The sequence below is a fragment of the Eleutherodactylus coqui genome, chromosome 10 (assembly GCF_035609145.1).
Source record: "Eleutherodactylus coqui strain aEleCoq1 chromosome 10, aEleCoq1.hap1, whole genome shotgun sequence".
Lineage (NCBI taxonomy): Eukaryota > Metazoa > Chordata > Amphibia > Anura > Eleutherodactylidae > Eleutherodactylus > Eleutherodactylus coqui.
The window spans coordinates 42055683-42082925 of NC_089846.1; the positions used below are offsets into that span (position 1 = coordinate 42055683).

General features: G+C 45.5%; 1 protein-coding gene across 3 annotated transcripts in view; it reads left to right on the plus strand.

Moving 5' to 3' along the window:
- Window positions 1-26883, plus strand: part of MED12 (mediator complex subunit 12) — an 83904-nt gene extending 57021 nt beyond the window's left edge. Inside the window, exons 29-44 of one of the 3 annotated variants that reach the window (XM_066580885.1) lie at window positions 1426-1583; window positions 1673-1834; window positions 6380-6491; window positions 7849-7938; window positions 8966-9075; window positions 10417-10552; window positions 10646-10807; window positions 12919-13296; window positions 13449-13593; window positions 14270-14463; window positions 14754-14831; window positions 15260-15483; window positions 21127-21274; window positions 21360-21539; window positions 24883-24964; window positions 25519-26883. In XM_066580885.1, coding sequence (XP_066436982.1) covers window positions 1426-1583; window positions 1673-1834; window positions 6380-6491; window positions 7849-7938; window positions 8966-9075; window positions 10417-10552; window positions 10646-10807; window positions 12919-13296; window positions 13449-13593; window positions 14270-14463; window positions 14754-14831; window positions 15260-15483; window positions 21127-21274; window positions 21360-21539; window positions 24883-24964; window positions 25519-25562 — 2403 coding nt within the window. In that variant the 3' untranslated portion in view covers window positions 25563-26883. The remainder of the gene's footprint in view (window positions 1-1425; window positions 1584-1672; window positions 1835-6379; window positions 6492-7848; window positions 7939-8965; window positions 9076-10416; window positions 10553-10645; window positions 10808-12918; window positions 13297-13448; window positions 13594-14269; window positions 14464-14753; window positions 14832-15259; window positions 15484-21126; window positions 21275-21359; window positions 21540-24882; window positions 24965-25518) is intronic. The other 2 variants (XM_066580887.1, XM_066580886.1) reach the window with 2 other exon arrangements.
- Window positions 26884-27243: the final 360 nt, after the last annotated feature.

Sequence of the window (27243 nt, forward strand, 5' to 3'; positions counted from 1 at the left end):
TTTTTTATTTTTCCGTCGACGCGGCCGTATAAGGGCTTGTTTTTTGTGTGATGAACTGTAGTTTTTTTTTTTGTGTCATTTTTGGGTACATAGACTATATTTTAAAAGTTTTATGAATTTTATATTTTTTTGATATCAGGGAGACAAAACGCATCAATTCTGCCATAGTTTTTTTGTTTGTTTTTTAAACTGCGTTAATCATGCAGCATAAGTGACACCAATACTTTTTTCTGCGGGCCGGTGCGATTACAATGATACCAAAATTCTTATTTTTTTAGGGGTTTTTTCCGCATTAAAAACCCTTTTTTTGGAAATCCTTTTTGTTTTTAAATCACTGCATGCAAAGTCCTATAACTTTTTCATTGTTCCATGCATGGAGCGCTGTGAGGGCTAGGTCTTTGCGAGACGAGCTGTAGTTTTTAATGGGAACCATTTTGGGGTACATACGGCTTTTTTGATCACTTTTATTAAGGTTTTTTTGGAGGCAAAATGCTGTAGATTAGCATTTGTGCCTCAGTTTCTTTTAGGATTTTTTTAAATGCTTTTTGCTGTGCAGAAAAAAAAGCATGTTCAACTTATTATTTTTTTTTCTTTTTTTAATCCTAATATGCACAAAAATGTTTTGTTTTTTTCCTTTACATTTTTCTTTTTTGTACATAATTTTTATCTTTTTTTTTTTTTTTTTAAATACACATTTTATGTCCCTGTGGGGGACTTGCACCATATCAGCTCTGATCACTATGATAAGGCATTGCAGAACTTCTGTCCTGCAATGCCTTATCGCTTGTTACAGCAATCACAAGCACTGGCAATACTCGCAAGAGACCGATGATGTCAAAGAGGGAGCGCGCTCCCTCTGTGAACCCTTCTCATGCCGCAATCTACATAGTTAAGTACCCCACTGCCAGCACATACACTTACGCCCTGTGGCTGAAGGGGTTAAAAATGTCCCTTTGGCATATCTTTAAAAGGATTTTCCAAGTTTATTTTAATTTTTTTTTCAATAGGCTGCCCATGGTAAAAAATAAAGATCCTCTACTCGCCCATTCAGGGCCACTGCAGCTCCAGCGCCGCATCTCCGTTCTCGCCTGTGATCAGTCTGTGACTTGCTGCTGCAGACTCTGACATCCCATCAGAAGGCTTGACTGCAGCCTGTAAACGGACCTGGCGGGGAGAACAGCGGAGCGATGCTGGAGCTGCAGGAACCCACATGATTGAGTGTAGAATCTTCTATTATTTACCCTGGACAGCATATTTTTAAATGTCAGAAGTCTTGATCGTGCTGAGACCCCCACCGACCGCTAGGATGAGCCAGCTGAAGCCCTTGTCTGAGCGCTGTCGCTGCTCACTAGCTGAGGATGGGGACCGTAAACTTTCTACTGATTTGAAGAAACCTAATTGATCTTTTTTGTGGTTAATTTGTAGGAAATGAATTCTCTACTGGAAAATATAGCTAAAGCTACAATTGAAGTGTTCCAGCAGTCGGCGGAGAATGTCTGTGCAACCCCTGCTAACGCTGCACTCCCTAGCAATGCCCCAAGTAGCAATGCAACTCCCAATGCTAAATCTAAGCCTGTGCTCAGGTAAATGCAGCTAGGTGATCTCTCTAACCTTCATCTGACACCGCAGTTTTAGTATCTGCTGACTCCTATCTTCCACTTTGTCATCTCAGTGCTTTGGAGAGGTCTGGTGTTTGGCTTGTAGCTCCTCTGATTGCCAAGCTGCCAACATCTGTGCAAGGTCATGTACTTAAAGCAGCTGGGGAGGAGCTGGAGAAAGGACAACATCTTGGATCGTCTTCTCGTAAGGAGCGTGACCGTCAAAAGCAGAAAAGGTCAGTGCAAATGAAAATACGTTTATGTGGAAAATGGAATGATAGATCGAAGATGGCAGTAATATATTGAAGATGGCAGGAAACCGAGACCTTTTTGCATAGCGATTAACCCTTTAGTGACCAGGCGCTGCGCTTTAAACCCACACCTATAGTAAATATATGGCACGGGTTTAAAGCTTCTTGCAGAAGCAGGGCTTGTGCTTAACTGTCTGACAGCTGAGCCCTTCTGTAAGATCCAGGAGCAGAGAAACTTAAATTCCTAACTTTATATCCCCTTCCATGCCGCAATGAATAGCAAGGTGCGAGGTACGAAGGGTTACAGTGACAGCAGGAGACCTGACAAAGGCTTCCGAGTCTGCCAGGTATCTGAGCCTATCAGACCCTGCCTCCTAATTGTCTGAAAGCTTATGCATAGTGTACTGCATTAGAGAAGTAATGCAGTGTACTAGTCTAGCGGTCAAACAGTCGCATCCTGTTGAGGGACTAAAAAATAGCGTAAAAAGGAAGTTCAAGTAAAAAAAATTCCACTGTAAATGAATGAAAGAATTCCTCCACAAAACAATTTTTAAATGTAAAAATATATATATATGTGTATAGTAGGTATCGCCATGCTTGTAACAACCAGAACAATTTTGTAATATTTTAGTTATTTATCCCACACTGACCAACATAAAGTATTTTTAAAAAGAAAGTGAGAATTGCTATCTTTCATCCATTTTGCCAAGACCTAATATAGTAAGTTTAAAAAGCTCCGGAAAATGTAAAAAGTTATGGGTCTTGGAATGCAGCAATGCAAATTCAATTTTTATTTCTATTAAAATAAATAAAATTAATTAAAAAATGTAAGCTACATATGTTTGGCATCGTTTTAATCATACTGTCATACTGACCCACAGAATGAAGAAAAAAGGTTATTCTAGAGTTGCTGTTTTTTGCTATTCCCGCCTTAAAACAATCTTATTTTTATTTTTCTAAGTGTTTTTAGTCTGCAAAAACATTAGCACAACGAAAAAAACACAGTATATAAACCTAGTGTCTCCATTATCATGCTGATCCAGAGAATGTAGTAATGTCATTATTTCATACCATACAGTGAATGCCTATAGAGCAAACTCTAAAAAACAAAGGTGGAATACTTTTTATTTACCCCCCCCTCCCCATTCTATCTGTCTGTCTCCTGTCTGTCTCCTGTCTGTCTCCTGTCTGTCTCCTGTCTGTCTCCTGTCTGTCTCCTGTCTGTCTCCTGTCTGTCTCCTGTCTGTCTCCTGTCTGTCTGTCTCCTGTCTGTCTGTCTCCTGTCTGTCTGTCTCCTGTCTGTCTGTCTCCTGTCTGTCTGTCTCCTGTCTGTCTGTCTCCTGTCTGTCTGTCTCCTGTCTGTCTGTCTCCAAGACATGTCATAAAAAAATAAAGCTTGTCCTGCAAAAAACGAGCGTTAACATAACTGATATTTTTTGTCTATGTAGCTATGTCACTCTCAAAACAACAATGAAGCGGCTTAGAAATGGTCATTAATGTATAAAATAGGACGGTCACTAAGGGGTTAAAGAACATTTGCATATTTTAGGTTGATTTTAATTTCAATTTTTAAACATGACCGAGGGAGGAGCAGAAGAGTTACAGATAAGTGCTATAGAAAGCAAACCTAGTTGAGTGTGCGTGCTGTAATCTAAGTGTACGGTCTCTAAAGTGGGCTGTTTAGCTTACACTGGAGGGTTATATTGGTAAACATTGTTACATTTAAAAGCACATACTGTCTGTGTTAGGGCTAATGCCCATGGCCGGATTTCTGCCGCGTTACACACAGGGGAAATCCACGGCGTTATGTCGCAGCTATTAGGTTATATTGAACCTAATAGCTCAATGTTCACATTGCGGAATTCTACCGTGGAATTCCACAGTGTGAAAGAAACCGTGGCATGCTCTAAATGCAGCGGAAAAATGCGCAACCGGCTGTCATGCTATATTTTCCGCTGTGAGCACAGCAGAAGTATCAAGTGATTATGCGTCCCCGTCGGCCGCATCATGTCGCACTGCTGGTGCGTCACGTGCTGTACTGTGCATGTGCGCCGGCTCGGCAGGTGGGACACGCACGGCGGATCCTGGGGAGGTGAGTATCGGGTCTTTGGGGGGCGCCGTGACTGACTCTGCTGCGATATTCCACTGGCGGGGTCTGTCACGGCCATGTGCATATGAGGCCCTAGACTGTGCTTCTGGAACCTGTAGTCCTATGGCTTTCCAGGATCAGACTGTCACAGGTGTGGCATGATTGAGCTTGGCTGGGTGTGGCGTTCTCCAGCCAGCCAATCCTCACCGGTCTGTTGCATATAAATATCAGCCCTATGGCTAGAGGGAGCTGGTGTTACTCATTCTCCCTTGCGGTTTGCATTCATGCCCCCCGAGCCTGCTCGGACCAGTAAGCAGTTACTCGAGAAGAGCTATGCTCGCTCGAATAACTGCTTTATCCGAGCGTGCTCACTCATCTCTAGTAGGGACCCACGAGACAAAGACCTTTGAAGTGGGCTCGCAAGCTTTAGTATCTTGGTTAAAATACGAATGAATATCTTGTACATCCTAAAGTTATTCCATCTAGCTATGTGTGCAGGTATGTAGGTGAGTGTTTTGAGCGTTTGGCAGTCATTGGTTTAGGTTTATCCGCATGGATGTAGTCCGGTTCCCAATTTTTGTAAGAAGTAACGTAACAGTCTGCTTGTGGGTTTCGGTCTTGATTGCTTTGTACAAGTGATTGATTAGGGGCAGGGTTACCCTATCGGGGTGTGATAAATTGCGTCTATCGAACTTCCTGTATCCAAACAGAGGAGGAGCAGAAATTACAGATAAAGAGATGTATAAAGCAAACCTAAGTGAACGTGCGAGCAGAGCGTGCATTTCTCTATTCGAAGTGTGCTGTTTCTTAAGTGTGTGACATGAGATTAGTGACTTTGGATTCAGGGATTTTGTAAGAGTCACTTGTATTTATTTACGGCTTATCTATTTAAATTTTTGCATATATTACTTCTATCTAACCTATCTGCACAATCCCCATTTTAGAAAGTGCTCCACAATTGACAATGCTGTCCACTATACATTGCTGTGGCCAGCTGTAGGGTTGGATAGTAGTATGAGCGTGCAGGATGATCAGGCAGCTACTGGTAGCTGTGGGTGGCAGAAGGAGGGGTAGAGAGAAGAGATCCAGGGAGGCTAGTCCTGAACTGTCACACCCCAACAAGTTTGCAAAGTTGGCAGATGAGGATTAGCACTGCTGCAGCACGACATGCCCTCTGACCACCAGGAGGGTGTCTGCTCCAGTGAGAAGGAGAATAGAAGCACAGGGAATGCTAGACTGGTCTTGGTAGTGGGAGACTCCATTATTAGGGGGACAGTCAAGGCAATGTGCCACAAAATCCAGGATCATCGAACAGTGTGTGGTCTTCCTAATTTCTCGAGTTTGACACATCACGGATCGGGTTGGCAGATTACAGGGAGGGGCTGGAAAGGACCGTGCGGTCATGGTACACATTAGCACAAAAGAATTAAGTTAGAGGTAGGTGGAGGGTCCTTAAAACTATTTCAGGAAACTAGGATGTGAGCTTAGGGCAATGATCTCCAAAGTAGTATTTTCTAAAATACTGACTGTGCCACACCAGAAAGACAGTGGGAGATTATGGAGGTAAACAAGTGGCTCAAGAGTTGTAGCAAAGAGGAGTTTGGGTTACTGGAGAACTGCACCAGCTTTACTGTTGGCTACAGGTTGTACCCTAGGGATGAGCTGCATTTCAATGGGGGGAGGGTGCAGCTGTGCTGGGGAGCAAGATGGCTAGTAGGTTGGAGGAGTGTTTTAAACTAGGGACTAAGGAGGGAGGGACGTAGGAGATAGTCCCAGGCCACTATCTACATGGTCTTACATTCTAAGTGATGAGAATGGGGTGGAGCGGTGGGAGGGGTTAGTACAGTTAGAACTGGCAGAACAGTTAATAGGGATACATTTAAAATTATAAAGTTTGATGACCTGGAAGTAGTAATGTTTGAGGCAAACTACAACATAGTGGGAATAACTGAGACCTGGCTGGATGAAGGCTGTAACTGGTGGTGGGGGGCAGGGAATAAGCTGAACTAGATGAACATATGTCTAGTTTTCAGCATAACATATGATGTTATCAGGTTTTCTCTATAGATTTTTCTAAGGTTTACCCTGCCATGTTGCAGCGGAGGCATGGATGCTCTGGAGATTTGGTTTTAATTGAATTTATTCTGATAAGTTTTACCTGTCATGCAGGCACCCTAGTTGCAGCTCGGCCTGAAGTGAACGATGGCTGGCTGTGCATGTGCACCACTGCTCCATTCACTTCTATGGGACTGCTGGAGACACCCCACTCTGCTATATCCTATGCTCCCATCGAAATGAATTGACCGGTGGAACGTAGGTGTGAGCAACCACTGCCATTGATTACAGGATGAGCCGCTATTGTGATTTCTGCATGACAGGATAAAACCTGTTTAAGATGATCCTTTTTGAATGTTGGATTTTTTTCTGTTCTTTCCTTGCAGTATGTCTCTACTCAGTCAGCAGCCATTTTTATCATTGGTGTTAACCTGTTTAAAGGGGCAAGATGAACAGAGGGAGGGGCTATTAACTTCTTTGTACAGTCAAGTGCAACAGGTAAGTGATAATGCTGAAGTAGTGCTTTCTACAATTTGCTGGTCGTTGACCTTTCAACCTGCCATTCTGCCAGTACTGTACTGCCTGGGACTTCCTCTCCCACACTTTCCATGCTGCTTTGCATAGCCCTGCTCCAATCAGCTGTAAGACAGCATCTGTATGCCTGCCCCTCTATGTCATGCAGTAACTAACAGTGTCCTAACATCCCTGTTACTAGTGAAGCCAAATGCCTAACAACAGGCAGTGGATTGCAAAGCTATTTGAAGAGATACCCCTAGTGGCAGCTACGGCAAACTTGATTTTCAGTGATGAAACAAAAAAAAAATGTTAATCAGGCATATTACTAGACTGATAATACATACACAGGCTGATAAGCATAAGTTGTGTAAAAAGTTAATGTCTATTTAACTGTCAAAATGGTGCTAATATGGCTCTGTTCACTATGTTTGCTGTATACTCCTTGCGAGCTACTGGAGAATGTGTCAGACGGATTGCCTGAGGGATACCAAGAGTTTCATTTTGGCATCCTTCAATCTGTGTACATTTTTAATCTTTTGCCATATAGACTTGCATAGTGGACTGCGCTATTCTATATGCCATGACCCCTGTTAAAAACCCACAGTACAATGAGCGACTTATGCCAGTGTATGATTATACAGTGAGCATAGGTTACGACCTTCCCTCTGAACACCCCTCCACCCCCAACATTTACCTTTTAACAAAAAAAAAGCTCTATTTCAATGTGAACAGAGCCTACCATGCTTAATCCCTTAACCCCTTAGTGACGGTTTGCGCCTTTAATGACCAACTAATTTTTCTGTTTTTTTTCTCTTTATTTCATTCCTAAAGCCATAACTCTTTTAATTTTTCTGTCGACATAGCCATATGAAGGGATTTTTTTTCTGCGGGACAAGTTGTATTTTTTAATGGCATCAGTTTTGGGTACATATAATGTATTTTGTAACTTTTATGAATTTTATTAATAAACTGACCATGGCATGTAAAGGGTTGAACAGTAGGAATTGGAGGTTTCTCTTATCCCTGCTGTTTGAGCAGGTGCCAGCCTGTTGGATAACAGCTGAGAACCCACTCTCCTTGGCACAGGTCTCTGTGCCAGGTTTCTGATGCAGCGCCGGTAATAGACTAAAGCCCTTTAACGGCCACCGTCAAAAGCCATATGGGTGATCATATAGAGGTTAAGCACTTGTCACATTGTGGGAAACCAGGTGAAACACACAACTTTTGGAGCGTCTACCATATAAGGAATTTTTTGTTTTGTTTTTGTTTTTTCTTTAAGCTTTTTAAAAGTTTTTACTGAATTGTTTTCTTCATTTCTTTAAATGATACCTTTTTGCAGATTGTTAGTAACTGGCGAGATGATCAGTATCAAGATGACTGTAAAACGCCTCAGCTTCTCCATGATGTCTTGAAGCTCAGGTTGAACCTGGTGAGTAATTGTATTACCATGTGTTGGTTTGATAACAGATATAAAATATGCATGGTGTTTCAATTTATAAATATGTAAAATGTGACTATTACCAGGCTGTAGAAGAAAGCCATCTGCTACAATGTTCCTGATGTCCTCTGTTAGAGGACTGTAACCTTAAAGGCGTATTCCCATCTTATAACGCCATGACTTATCCAGGTAACGTGCCATCACCTTTTGATTGGTGGTCCAACTACCCCTGTGACACCTGCTGCTCACCAGGAATGAAGGGACTTGTGTGAATGGGGCTGTTATAGTTCCCTGCACAGCATTCCAGGATCCTCAATGATCAGTAAATGCTGATAGGGGGCTTGAACTTGTGACTGTCTAATCACTTGTACAAAATACTACAACACAGGGCATGATAGGCTACAATTCATGGAAGGCCAAGCGGGGAATCTTCACAAGGCGCCAGACTGCCATGGCAACCCATCAGCACCCTGCAATCATTTTGGTGCGGGCAGTTCCCGGTGGCTAGCTGGGTAGGTGCTGCAGTTAGCCTTTTAACCATTTAGATGCCGTGATCGGAGCTAGCTCCCATCGTGGCGGCTGCTGATAGCTGCTCCGTATGAAGCAGGCTTCACTTCTTCATACCCTGCTCCATACTTGCCCTAAAGAGCAGTGACGTACATGTATATCATTGGTCGTTAAGGGGGATAAGTTTTCATAACATGTTAATGTTTGCTACATCTCTATCCATCATAATCTCATGGGTATTTCAAACAGCAGGAGTGGGGCTGTTACATACAGACCTGCTGCTGCTGCCTAAAAAAAACGGATCCCGGCGGTTAACTCTTTCACTGCCATGATTGCAGCACTGGTCATGAGGACGAGACTTCTAGTATGCCATAATAGATGTTAACCAGGCACCAAAAGTATGTGAGCATAGTGTATTTGGAGAGGAGAAAACAAACTGTGTATATACATGTCATGTAGTTTATTGTATGTATATTGTTATCTTTGATTTTTCTTTTTGTGTTCTTTTCAGGTGGGTGGAATGTTTGATACAGTTCAGCGCAGCACTCAGCAGACCACCGAGTGGGCAGTCCTTCTCCTGGATATTATAAGCAGTGGCACTGTGGACATGCAATCAAATAAGTAATTACCCTGTGTGCCTGCTGAAATTACAGTTTGTTCTTGCCTTCCTTACACACAGACACGCACAATATGTGACACTTTGCAGGTCGCTAATGATGCTTGACAAACTACACCAGAATAGGGTTCCATCCATAAATGTCCATCGCTGCTATGATCAGTGGGTTTCTTTTGCAAACTTTCTAATTTACCTACCAAGCAGCAAAGAGACTTGGGGTATTAGTGTATCTTGACGCCACCGAAAATGGTGGTGGAGTTAAGATACAGGAACTTTGACAGTGCGATGATGCCCCTTTTTTCCTGATTGGCTGCATGCCATTCTGCCTTTGTTCTGCCTCACAGGTGCTGCTTCTGGCCCTGCTCTGACTGTAGCCAGCGTGCCAGCATCGCTGAAGGTGGCCTGCAGCTGATGCCCTCCACTGCCTTGGGGCCGCTGTCACTCGCCCTGGTGCCCCTTGCTAATGCTTACATCCGCTGTCTGCTCGGATTGCTTGTAGGGCTGCCGCTGTTACTGTCCCTGCCGGAGCTTCCTCCTTCTTACAGCTCGTGCTGGTGGCTGGCCTGCTCCTGACGTCGATGTCAGCTCCGTTTACTAGTAAGGCGGTCCCCACTGTCAGTCTCCTGCTGGCCCTTCCTCCTGCTTACAGCTGCAGGTGCTGGGCATGCTGCTGAGACCTCCTGCTCCTGGCCCCAGTGTAACAGTAGGCGGGCTGGTGGCCGCGCTGATGAGACCTCCTACTCGTGGCCCCGCTGTAAGAGTAGGCGCGCTGCTGACACCTCCTGCTCCTGGCCCCGCTGTAAGAGTAGGTACCGGCGCCCTCCCAGCAGCGTTGAAGTTCACCGCCTACACTCACACCGGCACAAGAAGCAGGACCTGTCTGAACGAGGAAACCATTAATGCCATGCAGCCAATCACAAAATAGGGGGCATGACCGCACTGCCAAACCCCCTGTATCTGGACGCCACCTCTATTTCAGTTGGCGTCAAGATACACTAATAACGAGACTAGGTCCTACCCATGCTTCCTGCCCCTGCCAGCTCTACACTGGGTACAGAGATGGTCCTGTAGGCTTTTCTCGGCTTTGCAGCGATTGTATTCCACCAACCTATTCCAGAAACGGCAGCTTTTTCTTCCATGCACATTTTTTTTCTTTAACTTTCAAAAACAGGATTTGCCCCACACATGTTGCATTATGGCACAAAAAATGCAAAAAGAAGTGTCAAATATCCAAATGTAAATTTTGGAGGTTTGTAAAATTTGCGTTCTCCTATTTCCTACATGTTTTGTCAAGATGTCAGTTCCTTGTTTTAACTGTGTAGCATTAACATCTCTTTCCGTTGCAGTGAGCTCTTCACCACTGTGTTGGACATGCTGAGTGTGCTTATTAATGGGACATTGGCTGCTGATATGTCCAGTATCTCCCAAGGCAGCATGGAGGAGAACAAAAGGGCATATATGAATTTGGTGAAAAAACTGCGGGTAATTTCCCCTCCACTTGCGGCATTTTGATAACTTTTTCTCTTTCCAAATTTTCTTTCTTGCTCTCATGACTCACTTTTTTCTGTATCGCAGAAAGAGTTAGGTGACCGTCAGTCGGAGAGTTTGGAGAAAGTACGCCAGCTGTTGCCCTTGCCAAAGCAGACGCGAGATGTAATAACTTGTGAACCTCAGGGATCTCTTATTGACACCAAAGGAAACAAGATTGCTGGCTTTGACTCTATCTTCAAGAAGGAGGTGATAACCAGTGCTAAAACCCTTAAAGGGAAATTCCATCTGACACTGTGGCGGTTTCTTACAAGAGGTCTCATTTTCTCATACTAAACACGCTATTTTTTGTGTATGGGGGAATTTCTATTGAATTACTTTAGTTAAAAAGTAAAATACAAATTGGCAAATGTTACACCTTCGTGTCTCATTACTGATGAGGAGCCTCATAATGATCCTATAAAGTTTGCTTGTTTAGTAAACAGTCTTATTAGTGAAGGAGCTTTAAAGGAACCTGCCTGGTCCCTAATAGTGCCTGGGCTGAGAGCAGTACAGTATGGTGACACACTGACTTCAGTGGCCTGTCAGTTATACTGATGGCTTCAGGAGTTCTAGAAAACATACACATCAAAGTTTCCACTGAGCCGCATAGATGAGTCCAATATGACTCATTAAAATTCATATAATCGCAGCTTACCGCCTTTCTCCTAAATGGTTACAGCAGAAACTAAACTGGCTTACGATTACATACTTCTGAGAGAAGTGTGAATATAAGACTTCAAGAATATCCAAATGCACTTAAAAGCTGGAGAAGGATGCACTTAAAAGCTGGAGAAGGAAGCAAATTAAAGGGGCTTCTCACAACAGCTCATACCTGAATGCAGCCCAGCTGTGTCCCGAAGTGTGTGGCAGCAGAAGAATCGCTTGCGCACCTCCCTCCAACGCCAGTGGGACCGCTGGAGATAGCTGGCTCCGTCAGTCACATTGAAGTGAATGGACAGGAGGCGCACTCTGCATTTCAGGTATGGGCTGTCGTGAATCATTCCTTTTTAAGTCTTTGCTACTTTGTGGAATGACTCAAGACGAGGTGTCTTTACCAAGGCAGATCTCTTAGTACATAAGACTGCTTTAGACAATTGGGTGCAGATGTCTGCCTTTAGAAAGAAAACTGGATACAGAGCAAGAAATCTGAACCAGTGCCTCCACATTTTACCAAAATTTTCACCTTTTTTGTGTCTGGGAAGTTATAGGAAAAAAAAGTCTAGCCAATGGAGAAAACTATTTGCGCTTTTGTTGTGCATCTTGTAATGGTGGATTTGAATGCTGTGGGAATAAAGTTTAAATAGTTTTGACTATTTGCTGGACTTCTTCCCATTTGCTTTCCTGGTACACAGTGCAGGGCTGGAGCATGGACCGAGCATAATTCTGGTGCACTGGAATCTCCCCTTTCAGGATTTGTGAGCTTTTTAATTTCATAGTACATATTTATAGGGGTCAGAGCTTCTTTTTTCTATTTAAAGGGCATCACATTCTTCTCATTCCTTCGCACAGTCTTAAAGGTCAGATGCTAAAATTCTGGCTGCTTGCAGTGTGACTTGAGGAGCTAACTAGGGATGAGCGAGCGTACTCGGAAAAGCACTACTCGCTCGAGTAATTTGCTTTATCCAAGTATCGCTGTGCTCGTCCCTGAAGATTCGGGTGCCGGCACGGAGCGGGGAGCTGCAGGGGAGAGCGGGGAGGAACGGAGGTAAGATCTTTCTCTCCCTCTCTCCCGCCCGCTCTCCCCTGCTCCCCACTGCGACTCACCTGTCAGCCGCAGCGGCACCCGAATCTTCAGGGACGAGCACAGCGATACTCGGATAAAGCAAATTACTCGAGCGAGTAGTGCTTTTCCGAGTACGCTTGCTCATCTCTAGAGCTAACTAAAGACTTCTGATTTTTGAAGCTCCCACTGAACTTGGTTTTAACTATCATCAAAAGGCTCCTAAACTTTCCTTAGTGGTCACAGGAATTTTTTTTTTTTTTTTTTTTTTACAGTCATCTTCAATCCCAAAAATACTATAATATGACTAATTATTAAACAATTTTAACCCATTTAGAAATTAGAAACAAAACTTGCATGTACATAAGGTAAATAATTAAAAAATGGCAATTATTTGGGTGAAAAGGTTAAGGATTGCGCTTAGAGGTGTATAACAAGACATTGCAGACCATATTGATAACCTATGGGAAAGTTGAAAATCTTGATAACCTATCCGTAAAAATGGGAATTTGTGTGAAGCCGTGCAATATTACATGTTATATAGTGCAATATTACATGTTATATAGTGCAATTACGTTTCCGTTATCTCCATTCATAGGGACTTCAAGTTTCCACCAAGCAGAAGATTTCCCCTTGGGATCTTTTTGAAGGTCTGAAACAGTCGGCTCCTCTTTCCTGGGGATGGTTCGGTACAGTGCGTGTAGACAGACGTGTCTCTCGGCTAGAAGAACAGCAGAGATTACTCTTGTACCACACACACCTGAAGCCTAAACCACGCACTTACTATCTGGAGCCATTGTCTCTCCCTCCTGAAGATGAAGAGCCGCCAACTCCAACAAGTAGTGAGCCGGACAAGAAGCTGAGTGAGCCTCTCAAGGTGGATAAGAGCGGAGGAGGCTGCACGGGTACGGGCGACGAAAAAAGGAAACCAAGCAAGAAAAACAAGAAGACTCGTCAACCAGCAAACAAAGGAGAGGTATATAAAATTGTGTAACATTGAAGATATCCGACTATCGCACAGTTATTACTGCCTTCCCGTTAGACATGCACTAGGTAGTAGTTTCTTTTAGGTTTGGAAATTAGTTAAAGTGACTTCAGTGTAAAATAATTACTTTGTGTCTTATCCAGGATTATGGGCTCGGTGGAGGACGTTCAATGCCTTATCAAATGGGAGTTCCCACTGACCTTCTACACTCCCAAGGAGCAGGGTCCATGTCTCGGTTGCCTTATGGAGCACAGAGTGTATACACTCAGAATCAACCCTTACCTCCTGGTGCGTTTTATAGATTGGTTCAGGCCAGCTGATATTTTTTACAATGCTGAAAGCGAATTCATCACCCCCTTCATGTTATACTTTCTGAAGGCGGCATAAGGTAGTGACAGGCATGTTGATTTCTTCAACATGACTAATAGTTTGTCAAATATTAATTTTATTAGTAGCAGCCAAACTCAGTGGACTTCAGGAAGTAGTCCTCAGAATACATAAGCTGCAGGCTAGACCTGCCCACCCCACCCTTCAGCTGATGATTGACAGCTGTCGCTATGCACAGTAATGGGGAGAGAGCTGTCAATCAGTGGCTAGAGGATGGGGTGGGCGGGACTAGCCTTCAGTTCATGACTATCTAGGACTACTTCCTGTAGTCCTTGTAAGGTCCTGACATACTACTTTCAGATACATAAGACAGACATATCTGTCACTACTTTATGCTACCTTTGAAGAAGATGATGTAAAAATGGTCTGTAAACTTCTGTAAGGTGTAGTTGGTACTCTGCTTTGAAAATTGTACTGAGGAAGCATATATGTGAGCTTGCTTCTCGCCATGGTCAGTAAATTCCAAAAGCCATTTTCTAAACCTATTCCACATAGCAGAGTATCAGTTTATCATTGTTGTTCCCATTGCAATCCGCTTTCATCAGCGTGTCTCCACTATCTTGACATTTTGAAACAGGTGGACCACGTCTGGACACATACAGACCCCCTCGCATGAATATGGTAAAGGTTGTTCAGTCTCGACCTCCCTATGGAGGTGGTGTTCCACCGGTTGTAGGAGGGATGATTGATCCTTACAAGCCTATCATGTACAGACAGCAGCCTCCTATTCCCCAGGGTCAACTACTAAGGCAGCATCTGCAGGCCAAATTGGTGAGTGATTTCAGGGTGTGTAAAACCAATAAAAGGGTGCTTTCGCACCTGCGCTGGGAATTCAGCTTTCCTGCTCTGTCCGGCCGCCGGGATTCCCCTTTTCTGCTCCACGAACCGCTCCGTCGGACGGAACCTAATAGGATCGGGCAGATCCCATTAACTATAATAGGGTCAGCCCAGCTTTTGGTCGGAGGTTCCAACGCAGATGTGAAACCACCCTAAAAAATATACAATCGCAAACAAATAAGTAAACGCATCTACCTCTGTATTTATTACTTCCTCTCACTCAGCAGACGCAGGGTATGATGACTCAACCTGTTCGACAGATGACGCCAACACCCTCGTATGGATCTATGCAACCCTCACAGGTATACACGGTTCATATTGTGCACTTTTGCCATACAAACATTTTAATTAATCACTTTTAAGCTGTGCATGCTATTAATATTCTAATATGGCCAACCAAGGAGCAGGAGCCCAGGCTTGATGCACACACATCGGTGTTCCCTTTCTCTGGATGGGGCTTCTCACAAAAGAAGATGCAAACCTGGGCCCCTCCTGGCTTCCTCCATTACTAAACTTTTTGCATATTTGCTACAGTGAAGCGACTCGATAGAAAAGTAATCGCTACTTCATGGCGTTTTTTGAGTCTTGTTCATATTTTGATTACTACTTGGAAGAAATCTTAAAATAAAGTCTGTGTCAAATTGAAATGTTGAGAGAACCTGTTTAACAATTGATATACCCTGTTTTCTGTTAGTTGCATGACTTTACATCACTGTTCTTTTTGTTTTAGGGTTATACAACATACACTTCCCATGTGCCCATGCAACAGCATCCTCCTCCATCACAGACTAGTGGTTTGGTGCCATCTGCATACAATACACAATCATACCCTGGTGCTCTTCCACCATCTGGTGGAACACTCCTTGACTCTGTGCGACAGATGCCGCAGAGGCCAAGTGGTTATGTCCATCAGCAGGCATCTGGTTACGGTCATAATCCCCAAACAGGACAGAGGTATATGAACTTCTTAAGGGGAACCTGTCGGGTCCATTTTGCTGCACTGAGGTCCGCATAAAGTAGTGACAGAGATACAGATTTTGGCTATTTGTCGCTTTGTGTTTAACCCCTAAAGGACGTGGCATTTTTTTTTTTTTTTTGACACTAGTTTGTTCCTCCAAACTTTAAAAAAAAGTAATTCTTATTCATCCATCAATGTAGCGGTCTGTGGGCCTGTGTTTTGTGGGAAAATTGTATTTTTTAATGGTGCTATTTATTGTACCATATAATGTATTGAGAAACTTTTAAAAGTTCTAAGCAGAGAAGAATGGACAAAAATGAAATTCTGCCATTTTTGGGGGAGGGTCTAGTTTTTACAATGTACACACTGTCAAAGATGACATAACTTTAACCTATGGTTCAGTACAATGATAGCAAATTTTAACATAGGTATAGCTCCTGCCACTAAAAGGCAGACACTAAGCAAAAAAAATGCCGTGGCTTTGGCTACCCGTCCATCACCTTATGCGGCGAGCTGTCAGGCAATGATTTCTCGGTGCTAATTCTTTCCAACTGGCTCGTACTCCATCTGCAGCTGAGGGGGGGGGTGTGTGAAGGGTGGTGGTGCGCAGCAGTTCTGTGTCCTTGCGTGCGGCAGATGCCACAAACCCGGCGCTGAATCACAGTGGACAGTGGGTCATTGTGCTTTGCTCAGGCTGGGGTCTGCTCTGGTCATAGGTTGTAGTCTTTGCCACCCACTAATCCGACTTCAGGCCTAGTTGGGCCATTTCCAGCGTGATGGGCTCAGTGGATCTCACTGGCCAATCGGGTGGCTGTGCTTGAGGGAGATCTACCTACTTTCCTTCAGTCCCTTTCTTGTGTGCCACTCCTCCATCTTTCTATTGCTGTCCACCTCCCCCCCCCCCCCCCCCCCTCTGAGAGCCACCAGCAGGTGCTATGCGTCATCTCATAAACAGCATGCCGAGATGAGTGGTGCCTCAAGGGTGTTTCTCCTCATCTTGCAGCGATTTAAATGGCTCTTCAGCTCATTTTTCAGACCAGCTCTGGACCAGGTAAGCTCTGTCTGGCTTCTAGCTCCCCTTCCCTATTGCTCCTTTCGCAGTGCCCTCAGCAGTTGACCTATACAGCAGTGCTCTAAACTACTGTCCATGGCCTTTGGTACCATATTCGACTCCAGAGCTGAAGACTCCAGGCAGGGCCCAGCCAGAGCCACATATTTTGTGTGCTCTCACTGTAATACTAAATTTTCATGCGGACGATCTGAGCCATTTTGTCATAACTGTTTTCCAGTGATGCAAGCTGCCATCCAACCACCTACAGTCACACCTCCCGCCCAACCTCCATTGGCTGCCAAACTGGAATAGGTACACTTCCTTGTCACTTGCTGTCAGACCTGAGTAAGGTGTCCAATGCCATTATAGACATGACCGTACTTACTGCCAACCATCCCCAAAGATGTCTGACAGAGGAGTCATGCACGCATGACCTTTCCCATGGTAGAACCTGGAAGTGTGTCAGGCCTTCTCGCTCGAAGCAGTCTTCCAGATCCCCCGCACTGTCCTCTCGCTTAGTTCCTATCAAAATGCAATGTGACCACCCGAGCCTCCTTCAGAGACTGTAATTGATCAGGAGGTGAAGTTTCCAAGTCCATCTCAAATTTTGAGATCTCTACTATGGTTGATAGCCTGGTAGTTGCCGTGAAGGATCAGACACCTACAACTACCGTGGAAGCATGTTCCTTCAGACACCCAAAATGTTTTCCAAAGGTGTATCCTTCTCATTTGACGTCCAAGAACGTCTTGGCCAGAGAATGGAGCCAGCCCAACAAATGCTTAACCAAACCAGTGTTTTCACATCATGTACCTCTTGAGTTAGTCAACAAGTAGTCGTCTTCACCAGCCATATATTTCCCAGTATCCCGCTTATTGAAACACCCTACCCTTTCAATGGTGGACACTTCATCCTTCTAGGACGTGCGTGAGAAAAAGCTGGAACCTCTAGCCAAAACTTCCTTTGAGGCAGTGGGTTTGGCCTATTTCTGCTTCTCCCTGGGTTGGTAGGGCCACTACTGAATGAGCTAAGCAGTTACGCTGTGGTATTTTTTCAGTCTCTCCTCTAGAAGAATTGGCAGACCTTGCATATCAGATAGGACAGGTGGGAAAATTTTAAGTGAAGCCTTCAGACTTTTTGCTTGCACCTCAGTAGCTTCAGTAGCCACACACCGGGGTCTGTGACTCAAGTCCTAGGCCGCAGATACCGCCTCTAAGAGTTCTTCCTTTTGTTGGATTGTGGCCCCCACCCAAACCATCTGGGTGGGGCAATTTGCCGTATTCAGGGAGACCTGGCTCGCTCACATCTCAGATGTCTGGATTTAGGAAGTCATTTCCTCAGGCTATGTCATAGAATTTTCTACACCTCCTCCAGATCGCTTCTTCAGCTCCAGAATTTGTGTCTCCTTCAAAGGCCAACGCTTTAGCCCAGACAATACACACGCTATCCACTAGGGGAGTAATCCTGCCTACCCCTCCTTTAGAACGCTTCAAGGGATTCGATTCTATTCCAACCTCTTCATAGTCCCGAAAAAAAGATGGCACTGTTGGCCCCATTCTGGATTTGAAGAAGTTGAAATAGGGCGTCAGGGTTTGACACTTTTGCATGGAGTTGCTGATATCGGTCTTTGTGTCCATTGAACCAGGAGAGTTTCTATCCTCCATCAATATCAAGGATGCCTATCTTCATGTCCCCATCTGTTGAAGACATCAGCAATTCCTCGGCTTTGCCATCTAGTCGGCATATTACCAATTTATGGGGCTTACTTTCGAGTTGGCCACAGCCTTCCTGAGTATTCTTGAAGGTTCTGGCATCAGTGATGGCTCTTCTCCAATGCAAGGAGATGGTGGCCATACCCTATCTGGATGACCTCTTGGTGAAGGCCCTGGTTGGAAATCTGAGGAGTTTGGACATCACACTGGACTCTTTACCAATTTTGGTGGGGTCATCAACCACCCTACGTTCTCCCATTCCGCCACATCTGGGCTTTTTGGGCATCTTCTTTGACACCGCACGTACCCGTGTCCTACTCCCACAGAAACGACATCTCCAAGTGCAGGAGCACTCCCTGCAAACGCAAAATCCTGTTACCATTTGTCACTGCCTTAGGGTACTGTGGCTTATGGTCTCCTCCTTTTTGAGGCAATTCCTTTCCGCCAATTTCACGCTCTGCCTCCCATTGGGCCATTATTTCACGATGGAACAAATCTGTGGACTCTCTAGATCAAGAAATTCTCCTACCTCAGCAGCTCCAACTCTCACTCCTCTGGTGGTTGGACTCTCCTCAGATCCATATGGGGCTCTGTTTTCTGACCTTACTGGCTGGTACTCACCACGGACGCCAGCCTCTTCAGCTGGGGGAGAGAAAACCCTGCAGAAACTCAAGGCGCAAGTCACCTAGACCAGAAGGTAGTCTGCTCTCCCAATAAACTCTTTGGAACTTCAGGCCATTCTCTTGTCACTTCAAAACTTCACACCCCAGCTAACAGGTCTCCCAGTTTGGGTTCGAATATACAACGTGATAGCTGTCGCGTACATAAATAATTAGGGCGGGACCCGCAGCACAGCAGTCATGGCAGAAGCAGCAAAGATCCTGATGTGCCATAGCTCACCTTTCAGCGCACTCGGGCCATATACCAGGTGTGGAAAACTGGATAGCAAACTTTCTGAGCAGGGAGATGGTCAACCTAGGATGAATGGGAGCTGCAACCTGACATCGATCTGATGGCGTTCAGAATTCATCACAAGGTCCCAACATTTGTGTCCAGGTTTCAGAACTCTCCAGGCTCAAGCTGTGGATGCACTTGTACTTCTCTTGACCGACTTCCAGTTTCCATATATCTTCCCTCTCTTCCTATTCATTCCACAACTACTCCAGTAGAAGAAAATGGAAGGCCTCCTGGTGATTTCTCATCACTCCAGGTTGGCCTCGACGTATGCGGATCCCGTGAACACTTTGTGCTACCTCCTTAAACTCTTTAAGAAGATCTTTTACAGAAACCTCTTTTCAATCAGAGGTTCTCCACGCTTCGTTTAATGGTGTGGCAGTTGAAGCCATGGTCCTGAGATTTGCAGAATCTGTCATTCAGACTAGAATAAAAGCTAGAAAACACTCATCCTCTCGAGTTTATCATCTTATGCTGTAAACAACACAACTTGCTGTCCATGTTTTTCCAATGCTCCATCTTCCAAGTCAGCCGTCTGTACCTTTCTGCTCAAACCACCCCTTCATACCATTCTCCTGTCCCTCCTTGGGACCACAGTCTGGTACTGAGACGCGATTAAGTCTCACCACTTAAGTCCTTGCGTGACATCCCGGCTTGTCTTTTTTTTTTTTTTTTCCTGGTAAGTGGCATTTCTAATGGCGGTCACCTCCATCCATCTGGTTTCTGAACTAGCAAACTTGTCGGCCAAACCTCCGTTTACCATCTTCCATCAGGACAAGGTTGTCCTGTGTCCCTTAGCCTCCTTCCTACCTAAGGTGGTGGTAGCCTTCCACATCAATGAAGACCTCATCTTACCTTTGTTCTGTGCCTCGCATCCAAGGGAACACACACTCCACATATTGAATCTAGTCTAAGCATTGCTGATCTATCTCTCTGATGTATGCTTTCAGGCACTCTGACTCATTGTGTGATCCCAGATGGCCTGATATGTGACCTTGCAGCTTCCAAAGCTGTTGTATCACTTTGCTCTTAGCACAATAGGCCTCCCCCACCTCTGACCTAATCCACAGTGCTCCCTCTTCCATGTTACCATTCTACTCGAGCAGTGGGTGCTTCTTTGGCGGTACGCAATTACGCTTCCACTTTTCAAGTCTGTAAGGCCACTACTTGGGCCTTTCTAGACACCTTTTCAGAGTTTTTTTACAGAGTACACACTTCTTCGGATGCCTCTCTCGGTCAAAGAGTTTTACAGACCGCCATAAAGGGTATAGTTGGTAGGAGCAGTTAACACTTTTTTGCTTTGTGTCTGCCTTCTAGTGGCAATAGTTATATCCACAGGACCCCCAGACTCCATTTGGGATATTTACATGCTGCTGTCAGAATTGAAAATGACATTTAAAGGGCTAACAGCCGTAATCAGCATGAGCGCTCATCACGGCTGTTGTGGGCAGGTGTCTGCTGTCAAACACAGCCAACGCCTGCATTGTATGAAGCAGGATTGACCCCTGATCCAGCTCCATACAAGTCTCGAAACTCCATGACATATAGTTAAGTCATGGAGCATTAAGGGGTTCATCTTGAACCCTGCAGCACTGCCAGCAAAGAGTGTTATGCATGCTCCAGTCACTGATTTACAGGGTTGCTTATTTGTTTTTGGTTTGTTTGTTTGTTTTTCACCTATTCACAGTAGTAGTGAGCAAACTATCAATCGGTAGAGGATGGGGAGGAGAATACATATGAATATCATTGGCGTCTACATTGCGAAATTCAAGAGCTATGAAAGGCCACATCAGCATGTCTGTCACTACTTTACTTTATTCTGTCATGAGAGGGGGCAGCATAATGGACCTACAGGTTCTCTTTTAAACTTCTATCGTTTTATTTTGGGATTATTTACTTTTTTACCACATTCATCTTCCATCAGATTCCCACACCAACAAATGCAACAGGCTGGCATGATGACCGGAATGGGTCATATGGCTGCGCAGAATGTACCAGGTACAATACGACCCACTCAGATGATACCAGACCAGCAGCAACAGCAGTTTCTGAGGCAGCAACAGATATTAAGAGTAAGTGCTTAAAACCTATATGGAAGGAAAATGAGTAGCCGTTTTGTAAAAGGTTCAGTATAACAGGTCCTCCTAATTTTATTAGCAGCAGCAGCAACAACAGCAGCAGCAGCAACAGCAACAACAGGCTCAGGCACCTCCTCAGCCTCAAGCTCCACCTCAACCACAGCCACCACCTCAGCAGGTAGCAGCAGTACCACAGGCACAGACACAAGGACAGCCCCCAGGGCTTGGCATGCAGACACTGGCACCACAGCAACCTTTGGTAAGATTACGTTACAGCAACCCTCTGGTTTTGGGACAAAACTCTGTCCAGTGACTGGAGGAGTTGGGAGGTCCTGTTTCTGTCTGTCCATGATGGCCAACGCAATCTACAGACTACTTAATCCTTACAGTACATTGGTAGTGTTAGACTACTAGTGCACTATACCTGCTCTCTGATTGGCCATAGCTGCTGTCCTAGAGCAGTGCACAGTGTGCATTAGTAGTTGGAAAATAGTTGTAGACTTATTGGACAGCCAATCATGGAGCCCAAAACCAATGGATCGGAGGGGTGTAGTTTACACCCTTCCTATTCCAGGATAGAATTTTGTCCTGAAACCCAATGGTTCACTTTAATCTTCAGTTTCATATGTGGTCTAAAATCCCTCTAAAGCACCTTTTTACACGGCACAATTATCATGCAAATCGATGGTTGGATAAATCAGTTTACACGATAATTGTGTAGTGTGAACACATGCAGTGAAAGAACAATCGGCAATAAATCTCTAATTGTTCTGTCATCCAAAACCTAAAATACATGATTGGTCTGCCGCTGCACCGTTCCAACTAAACAGGTCGTCTATCAGTTCTCGCTTCCATTTACAGTAAGCAGGCCGGCGTTTATAATCTCCAGGCCGCTCCATCTCCACTCACTGAGCCAGGATCGCTCCTGTGTAAAGGCACAGGAGCAATCATCACTGCTGGAAGAGCTGTGGACACTGAAGTGCCCCACAGTCGGCCCGTGCAAAAGGGGCTAAAAGTGCTGCCACTAGAGGCCTCCTAATCCACTCTCCACTGTCAACTGATGTCTGTAGTAACAGAGATGATACTGATAACCGGGAGTGGGTAGTGACTCATCCTGTCCATGGGAGGTGAAGGGAGAGAGACTCGCACACAGGCACTGCAGCAGCTAATTGTTTTTTTTAGATGTGATTTCAGCAGCTTTCAGACACAGTACAAATCTCAGTAGTGCTGTATAGAGTTCTGCATAATCCTTTTTATTATGAGGATGTGCTAGAGAGAGAAAAGCTGTTTTGCTCTTCTCTGTGCTCAGTGTCTGGAGACATCATTATAGGTAGTCTCCACCCATCAACTTAGGGACAACTGAGAATTAGATATACAGCCTGCAGAGGTCAAAATTGCAGGATAAAAGTCATCGAATGGTCTGAAATAGTGTTATTCCTCATGTACATACACGTCCTCTGAAGTCAGATACACTGTAACCCCATGGCACCAATATTGAGTATTTTAATCGGACAACTTAATGTCACCAACTGTTAAACTGTTTTTTGTTTTGTTTTTTCTCTCTCTATTTGGTCTCTCGCTTTCTCTCACCTTTCCTCCTCGCTGTCTTTCGCATTTTTCCCCCTTCGCTTTCTACCGCTTTTCCCCCCTCGCCTTCTGCCGCTTTTCCCCCCTCGCCTTCTGCCGCTTTTCCCCCCTCGCCTTCTGCCGCTTTTCCCCCCTCGCCTTCTGCCGCTTTTCCCCCCTCGCCTTCTGCCGCTTTTCCCCCCTCGCCTTCTGCCGCTTTTCCCCCCTCGCCTTCTGCCGCTTTTCCCCCCTCGCCTTCTGCCGCTTTTCCCCCCTCGCCTTCTGCCGCTTTTCCCCCCTCGCCTTCTGCCGCTTTTCCCCCCTCGCCTTCTGCCGCTTTTCCCCCCTCGCCTTCTGCCGCTTTTCCCCCCTCGCCTTCTGCCGCTTTTCCCCCCTCGCCTTCTGCCGCTTTTCCCCCCTCGCCTTCTGCCGCTTTTCCCCCCTCGCCTTCTGCCGCTTTTCCCCCCTCGCCTTCTGCCGCTTTTCCCCCCTCGCCTTCTGCCGCTTTTCCCCCCTCGCCTTCTGCCGCTTTTTCCCCCCTCGCCTTCTGCCGCTTTTTCCCCCCTCGCCTTCTGCCGCTTTTTCCCCCCTCGCCTTCTGCCGCTTTTTCCCCCCTCGCCTTCTGCCGCTTTTTCCCCCTTCGCCTTCTGCCGCTTTTTCCCCCCTCGCCTTCTGCCGCTTTTTCCCCCTTCGCCTTCTGCCGCTTTTTCCCCCTTCGCCTTCTGCCGCTTTTTCCCCCTTCGCCTTCTGCCGCTTTTTCCCCCTTCGCCTTCTGCCGCTTTTTCCCCCTTCGCCTTCTGCCGCTTTTTCCCCCTTCGCCTTCTGCCGCTTTTTCCCCCTTCGCCTTCTGCCGCTTTTTCCCCCTTCGCCTTCTGCCGCTTTTTCCCCCTTCGCCTTCTGCCGCTTTTTCCCCCTTCGCCTTCTGCCGCTTTTTCCCCCTTCGCCTTCTGCCGCTTTTTCCCCCTTCGCCTTCTGCCGCTTTTTCCCCCTTCGCCTTCTGCCGCTTTTTCCCCCTTCGCCTTCTGCCGCTTTTTCCCCCTTCGCCTTCTGCCGCTTTTTCCCCCTTCGCCTTCTGCCGCTTTTTCCCCCTTCGCCTTCTGCCGCTTTTTCCCCCTTCGCCTTCTGCCGCTTTTTCCCCCTTCGCCTTCTGCCGCTTTTTCCCCCTTCGCCTTCTGCCGCTTTTTCCCCCTTCGCCTTCTGCCGCTTTTTCCCCCTTCGCCTTCTGCCGCTTTTTCCCCCTTCGCCTTCTGCCGCTTTTTCCCCCTTCGCCTTCTGCCGCTTTTTCCCCCTTCGCCTTCTGCCGCTTTTTCCCCCTTCGCCTTCTGCCGCTTTTTCCCCCTTCGCCTTCTGCCGCTTTTTCCCCCTTCGCCTTCTGCCGCTTTTTCCCCCTTCGCCTTCTGCCGCTTTTTCCCCCTTCGCCTTCTGCCGCTTTTTCCCCCTTCGCCTTCTGCCGCTTTTTCCCCCTTCGCCTTCTGCCGCTTTTTCCCCCTTCGCCTTCTGCCGCTTTTTCCCCCTTCGCCTTCTGCCGCTTTTTCCCCCTTCGCCTTCTGCCGCTTTTTCCCCCTTCGCCTTCTGCCGCTTTTTCCCCCTTCGCCTTCTGCCGCTTTTTCCCCCTTCGCCTTCTGCCGCTTTTTCCGCCTTCTGCCGCTTTTTCCCCCTTCTGCCGCTTTTTCCCCCTTCTGCCGCTTTTTCCGCCTTCTGCCGCTTTTTCCCCCTTCTGCCGCTTTTTCCCCCTTCTGCCGCTTTTTCCCCCTTCTGCCGCTCTTTCCCCCTTCGCCTTCTGCCGCTCTTTCCCCCTTCGCCTTCTGCCGCTCTTTCCCCCTTCGCCTTCTGCCGCTTTTTTCCCCTTCGCCTTCTGCCGCTTTTTTCCCCTTCGCCTTCTGCCGCTTTTTCCCCCTTCGCCTTCTGCCGCTTTTTCCCCCTTCTGCCGCTTTTTCCCCCTTCTGCCGCTTTTTCCCCCTTCTGCCGCTTTTTCCCCCTTCTGCCGCTCTTTCCCCCTTCGCCTTCTGCCGCTCTTTCCCCCTTCGCCTTCTTAGTTTCAGAGGCAAGGCCTGCAACAAACTCAGCAGCAGCAACAGACAGCAGCTCTTGTACGACAACTACAACAGCAGTTATCCAGTGAGTATTCCCTGTATGAGTGCGTGTTCAATTTAACCTTGTCTTATCCCTGTATACCTTGCTGTTTCATAAATTATGCACGTTTACTTGAGTACCCTGCAACAATGAAATCTCTTAGAACAGTATGCGCAGCACTTTGTGCTCTTTTTTTATTTCCCTCCCCATACAGCAGCCCGCAGGGGCAGAGTATCTCAATATTTATTAGTCTATAGATGTATGTACGTCTACTGCTATGATGTCACTAATCGAGGCACATGTTGATGTCGTTGGATGGATTTAAAAAAATGCATATACGCAGTGTTTGGCTATGCTTGAAAAAGGCTATGCTCCCGAAACACTGCAGCTGCTTCACCGGAATAAAAAGACCCTTTTTTTTTTCTTTTGACACCACATTTTGGAAGCTACCTTCCACTTTTTTGATGATTTTCATGGTCACGGTAATCGGGATTATTACCACAGAAGAGGCATGCATCCATGTTTTTTATGTTTTTGGAGTGATGCTCAGCTTGCGTTATTGGTCAGGGGCAGAGTATCTAATCTTGTTCTCTTTCCAGACACACAGCCACAGCAAGCTTCCAACCCGTTTGGGCGTTTCTGATTTATGGCTCAAGCTTATGGGTGACGACTCCGTTTTGGCTCCCTCCTGAGACAGAAGATAGGTGTCTGAAACTGAATCAAGTATTATTGGATCGTTGTGAAGAAGGACAATGACTAAGGTGTCAAGGAAGATGACATTTTAGTAAATCTGGACTCTTGTATAACAAGGAGGGGGAACCAGAATGGCATATGGCTCCCCTAAATTGAGAGCAAGGGCTTTTGAGTCTTGTGGACCTTTTACCTTTCAAAAAATTTTTATTATTTTGATAATCCAAATGAATTGTCATTTTCTATCCTATTTATATGGCAACCTGATCTCAGGCACATGTATGAACATGGTTACATATTCTTCATTTGCTCTTTCCCTCTTTCTGTTAGATTCCTGAAACGAGTGGTATCCATTTGGCCTATATAGATTTTCCCAGCAGGCGGTGCGCATTTGGGATTTTAATATCCTTCATGGTGAAAGCCCAACAGCAGCCGCCCTCTTCAGTATTGGTGTATATGTGCACATGCTAGTGGGATTTTTTTTTTTTTTTGTGCATGTGCCTATTCCCATTAAAACTACAGTAGTAGTTCATGCCTCCCGGATAACACTATCTGTCATCTCAACATGCATAATTCAACTGATTATACTTTATTTTTGTGTCTGCTGTGCTCAAGCAGTTGGGAAGAATAGGCGTCGTGGCATCATTGCACTGTTTCTCTACCTGGGAGTCCTCAAATAATATAAGAACGCCAATAAAATATCAATAGATTCCACTCCAAATACTTTTGGCTAAGGCCTCATTCACACGAGCGTGAAAAGCACGGCAGAGTTACCCACGCAGAAAAATCGTGGCTAACTGCGCAAAAAATAGCGTGAATGGATGGTTTCCCGTAATCGAGCCACAAGCTTAATTAGACGTGAAATTGCCCATTCACACAATCGAGAGCTGTGTGTTGCAGGAAAAAATGCGCTGCTGTTCGGAATTCCCTCAATCAATCGGTAGAAATCCTCCCAATTATTATAATTTTTTAAAATTTCTTTTGTCTGAACTGTTCCATAGGAATCCATTGGTTCTATTAGCCCGCGATTTTTTTTAAGCGCATACTTTTTGCGCGCGTAGGTCCCCGTGTGAAGGAGGCCTATGGTTGTATTTGGCTTTTCCTCGAACCTGCGAATTAACAGGTTTGGGACCTTGAAGAGCATATATGCCTTTTTATATAGTCCTGTGAAGAATGAGATCACCTGATGTAAAGTTTTTTTGTTTTTTAACATGTGAACATGTCAATATTTGATCTTCTTTTAAACAGTATATAAAGGTGATTATAATTCAGCAAAGACATTAGTTGATTTTGCATTAATTAGACAAATTAGACATACTGAGTAGAGATGAGCGAGCATACCCGTTAAGGACAAATACTCAAGCGAGTATCGTCCTTTTCGAGTATCTGCCTGAACACTGAACGATTATCGCTCAAATTCTGAGGCATTGTTGTTGCCTGCACATGGATGGATTTGCATTGCGGAATCCAGAGTTGGCGTCTGTCTTGGGATTCCGCATCAAATACCTTCCATAGCATGCTATGGAAAAGCGTTTTTTCCTGCCGACGAGCAGAAATCAATTGCAATTTTCAGCTCGTGGTTTAAGAAAATTGCAGTATGCTCTATTTCTAGGCGGATTCCATGCAGATGGCTT